The 3,597-nt window shown below is 43.9% G+C and overlaps 1 protein-coding gene across 1 annotated transcript; it reads right to left on the bottom strand.

Moving 5' to 3' along the window:
- Positions 1 to 569: 569 nt before the first annotated feature.
- On the bottom strand, positions 570 to 2,848 carry LOC147617602 (leucine-rich repeat receptor-like protein kinase TDR). The gene is made up of 2 exons (XM_086775887.1): positions 1,761 to 2,848; positions 570 to 1,452 (listed from the first exon to the last, which is right to left on the bottom strand). Exons 1-2 carry the CDS (start codon positions 2,401 to 2,403, stop codon positions 1,067 to 1,069), a joined length of 1,029 nt encoding a protein of 342 aa, XP_086632013.1. The 5' UTR covers positions 2,404 to 2,848; the 3' UTR covers positions 570 to 1,066.
- Positions 2,849 to 3,597: the final 749 nt, after the last annotated feature.

The raw sequence follows: 3,597 nt of genomic DNA, 5'->3' as shown, positions 1-3,597 counted from the left end.
GGCGAACGGCCGTGGATTCATGAGTGAATGGCTATGGCTTGATGAATGAATGGCTATGGCTTGATGAATGAATGGCCTTGGCTTTGTGGAGCATGAGTGAATAGCCATGGCTTTTTCAGGAGAGAGAGAGAGAGAGAGAGAGAGAGAGGCCTTCCCAAGGAAGATCTTTAAGATATAAAGAAGAATGCACTAAAAAGTAGAATCTATTAAATCACTAGCCCCTTCCATACCCCGGCCCCTTCCCCCTCTCCCTGATGACACCTTTTTATATAGAGACATAGATAGTTGTCCAATTTCCTATTTGTACAAAATTATACCCCACATAAATGGTTGATAAAAATATTTTTTCTTAGCCAATCAAAATAAGGATAAATGTTTAGTTCAATAGGTTTTCATAACTAAAATCTATAAAAAAATCATTCTTTAAAACAAGGACCATAAAAATCAATAGCATGTTTTCTTTGATTTTGGCTAGTAAAATACGCTATAGTGCCATTTTTGGGCATTATGAATAATTACCTCACAAGCAAGGTGAGAAAAAATGCTATTTTGTAGAATAAGGCCAAATGTGATAGAACATGGGTTTTTATTATATTTACTAGCAATAGTTGACCCTTTTTACAAAAGGATGGTCCTTAGGAGTCACACTCACCATAATCATTATGACAATAGGGTTGGCAAGGATGGAGCAGTAACCCTTTTTACTAGCAATAGTTGACCCTTTTTACAAAAGGATGGTCCTTAGGAGTCACACTCACTATAATCATTATGACAATAGGGTTGGCAAGGATGGAGCAGTAACCCTTTTTACTAGCAATAGTTGACCCTTTTTACAAAAGGATGGTCCTTAGGAGTCACACTCACCATAATCATTATGACAATAGGGTTGGCAAGGATGGAGCAGTAACCCTTTTTACTAGCAATAGTTGACCCTTTTTACAAAGGATGGTCCTTAGAAGTCACACTCTCGATAATGATTATGACAATAGGGTTTGTCAAGGATGTAGCAGTAACCATGGAACATAATTGTGCATTATTTGAAGGACAACATGAAAGGTTTATGATATTATTCATCTTGTGTAGAATTACGAGATGCATTTAGCTCTAATGCATTTGGCAAGATCAGGTTGGGATATTCATGAGAGTTTGCATTGTGATGACCCATCAAGATGCGACATACGTCAAGCATTGTGGGGCGGTCGATGGGTGAATCTTGCGTGCACAAGAGCGCCACATGAACTAGTTGTGATGCAATGTTGGGTGAGAGATTTGGAGTGTTGAGAATGGTGAACACTTTGTCTGGGTAGGCAGATCTCACCCAAGACAAGAATGTGTGACCTTCCTCTAATATTTCATTGCATGTTGGTCTCTTACCGGTTAGGACTTCAAGCATCACCACTCCAAAGCTGTAAACATCTGCCTTGGTACTAGGATCTGGTTTGAACCCATATTCTGGAGATTAGAGACATGAAGGCAATCAATACATGGAGATAAACAACGAATTGAAGAGCAATGGCATGCTTGTCACGGCAAAAGAAGTGAAGGATCACAAGTGGCCATGCTAGAGGTGTCAGGAAATACACACAACATATTATTTAAAGGTAAGTGTTGGAGTGATCGGATAGCATGTGTATTAGACAAAGCCAAGACTTATCTCGACTCCCCCCCTCTTTATTATGTAATGAACCACCACCACCCACTCGAGACGACAGCAAAGCTGCCTCGATGAAGACCAATTAAAGAACACAGATTATACGTACCTGGAGCAATGTAGCCAACCGACCCTCTCAGCAAAATGGAGGCGGACTCTTGAAAGCTGCAGCCCTTAAGCACCTTTGCGATCCCGAAATCGGCTATCCGTGCCTCCAGATCTGCATCCAGCAGGATGTTTTCTGGCTTGATATCGCAATGCACAATGGAGCCCTCGGGATGGTGATGGTGTAGATACTCTAGTCCTTGTGCCACTCCGCGGAGTATTCTGAGCTTCTGCTCTCCGGAAAGCCGCTGATCACCTGCAAGCCTTGATCGACCATGAAGATACTTGTCTAGACTGCCGTTGGGCATGAGCTCTAGAATGATAGCCTTCATGTCCAAGTTGAAGCAGCACCCCCACTTTAGCCAATATTTTAACCTCTCTTCTGAAGGTGGCCTCGTCTGCCAAGGCCATGTCGTTGTTGAGCAATTTGACTGCCACTGCTTTTCCTCCTGCAAGAACAGCTCGGTAGACGGTGCCCACACTACATTCTCTTCACTAAAACATCCCGTTGCTTCTCTTAGCTCACCGGCCTTGACATTAATTAAATGCGCCCCTGCTACAAGAATGCTGCGCATGCGTCTCTGTAAGGCTTGCTCCTGGTTGCGCTTATTTTTGCGGTAACGGAAAGCGGCCAGCGCGAGGATCATTGTTGCACCCAGTACTGATCCCACCACGGCCACCACCACCCCAACTTCTGTAAATGTGGTCTTTCGGTTGGAATGTTTAATAGGACTTGAATCATTGGGAGAACTGGTATCACAGAGCCAATGGTCCACAAAGCCCAATGTTTCCTGTTAAATTTGTAACAGCAGTGTTATTGAAGGGTTCTGTATCGGGAACAAGCCCCGCGAACTCGTTGTAAGAAAGATCGAGCCCAATTAGATTCTGAAGCTTCCCCAAGCTTGAGAGATTCAAACTGACCAATTGAGCACAACCGGTGATCAGGCTCGAAGGAATATTGCCGGAAAGGTTGTTGTTGGAGAGACTCAAATATTGCAGCTCAAAGAGTGATCCAAGCTCCACTTAGCAGGTTGTGGGCGAGATCTATGACTAAAAGCCCGGGAAGGGCTCCCAAACTAGCCGGAATGGCACCTGAGTGCAAATGCGAAACATCAGAACTCAATGACTTTTCGGTAGTTAGGCGTGCCAGGATAATTAGTTACCCCCTCCTGCAATTATACATATTGATCCCCTTTTATCGAACTCGCGTTAAACTTTTATCTTACACAACAAATTTAGGCTAAGTGGACGAACCAAACAATAATCCAGGTTTATTCTAGATCGGTCAAGACTTTATAATGACAGAAACTTCACCTGAGAGATTGTTTGAGGAGAGGTATAGCAGCTGCATTTGGAGGGAGGTCAGAAAGACGTTGGGAATGCTCCCCTCGAACATATTGCCCTCCAGAACATAGTGTCAGAGCCTTGAGCACTCAGAAGATTGTGCTTCAGGGAGATTTGTTGGAGGCCGCTGAAGCCGTCAAAGACATCCGGAACTTCCCCTTGGAAATAATTACCTCCCAGGTCCAGACAGTATAGCCCTGTGAGGTTGGACAATCCTTTGATGAGAACTTGAACAGAGCCGGTGAGTTGGTTGACGCGGAGATCGAGGAATTGCAAAGCCGTCCAGTTTGCCAAGGCTGTTACTGGGACATTACCCTTCAATGAGTTGTTTGGCAAGGTAATCTTGGACAGACTATTGAGCATGCCTAGCTGAGATGGGATGTTGCCCGAGAGCATATTGTCTGACAGATAAAGTTGTTGTAGAGCTGAGCAGTTAGCCAAGGTGGCTGGTATATCACCCCTTAGATTATTCCGAGGAAGGAAAAGATACCACAATT

The sequence above is a fragment of the Cibotium barometz genome, chromosome 36 (assembly GCF_041138505.1).
Source record: "Cibotium barometz isolate CiBa-2024 chromosome 36, ASM4113850v1, whole genome shotgun sequence".
NCBI lineage: Eukaryota > Viridiplantae > Streptophyta > Polypodiopsida > Cyatheales > Cibotiaceae > Cibotium > Cibotium barometz.
This window is presented reverse-complemented; position numbering and strand designations above follow the sequence as displayed.

Coding starts and splice junctions, on each gene's coding strand:
- LOC147617602 (XM_086775887.1), bottom strand. CDS start 2,403: ATGATCCTCGCGCTGGCCGCTTTCCGTTACCGCAAAAATAAGCGCAAC. Junction 1,453..1,760: donor GGTTGGCTACATTGCTCCAG/GTACGTATAATC, acceptor TCTAATCTCCAG/AATATGGGTTCAAACCAGAT.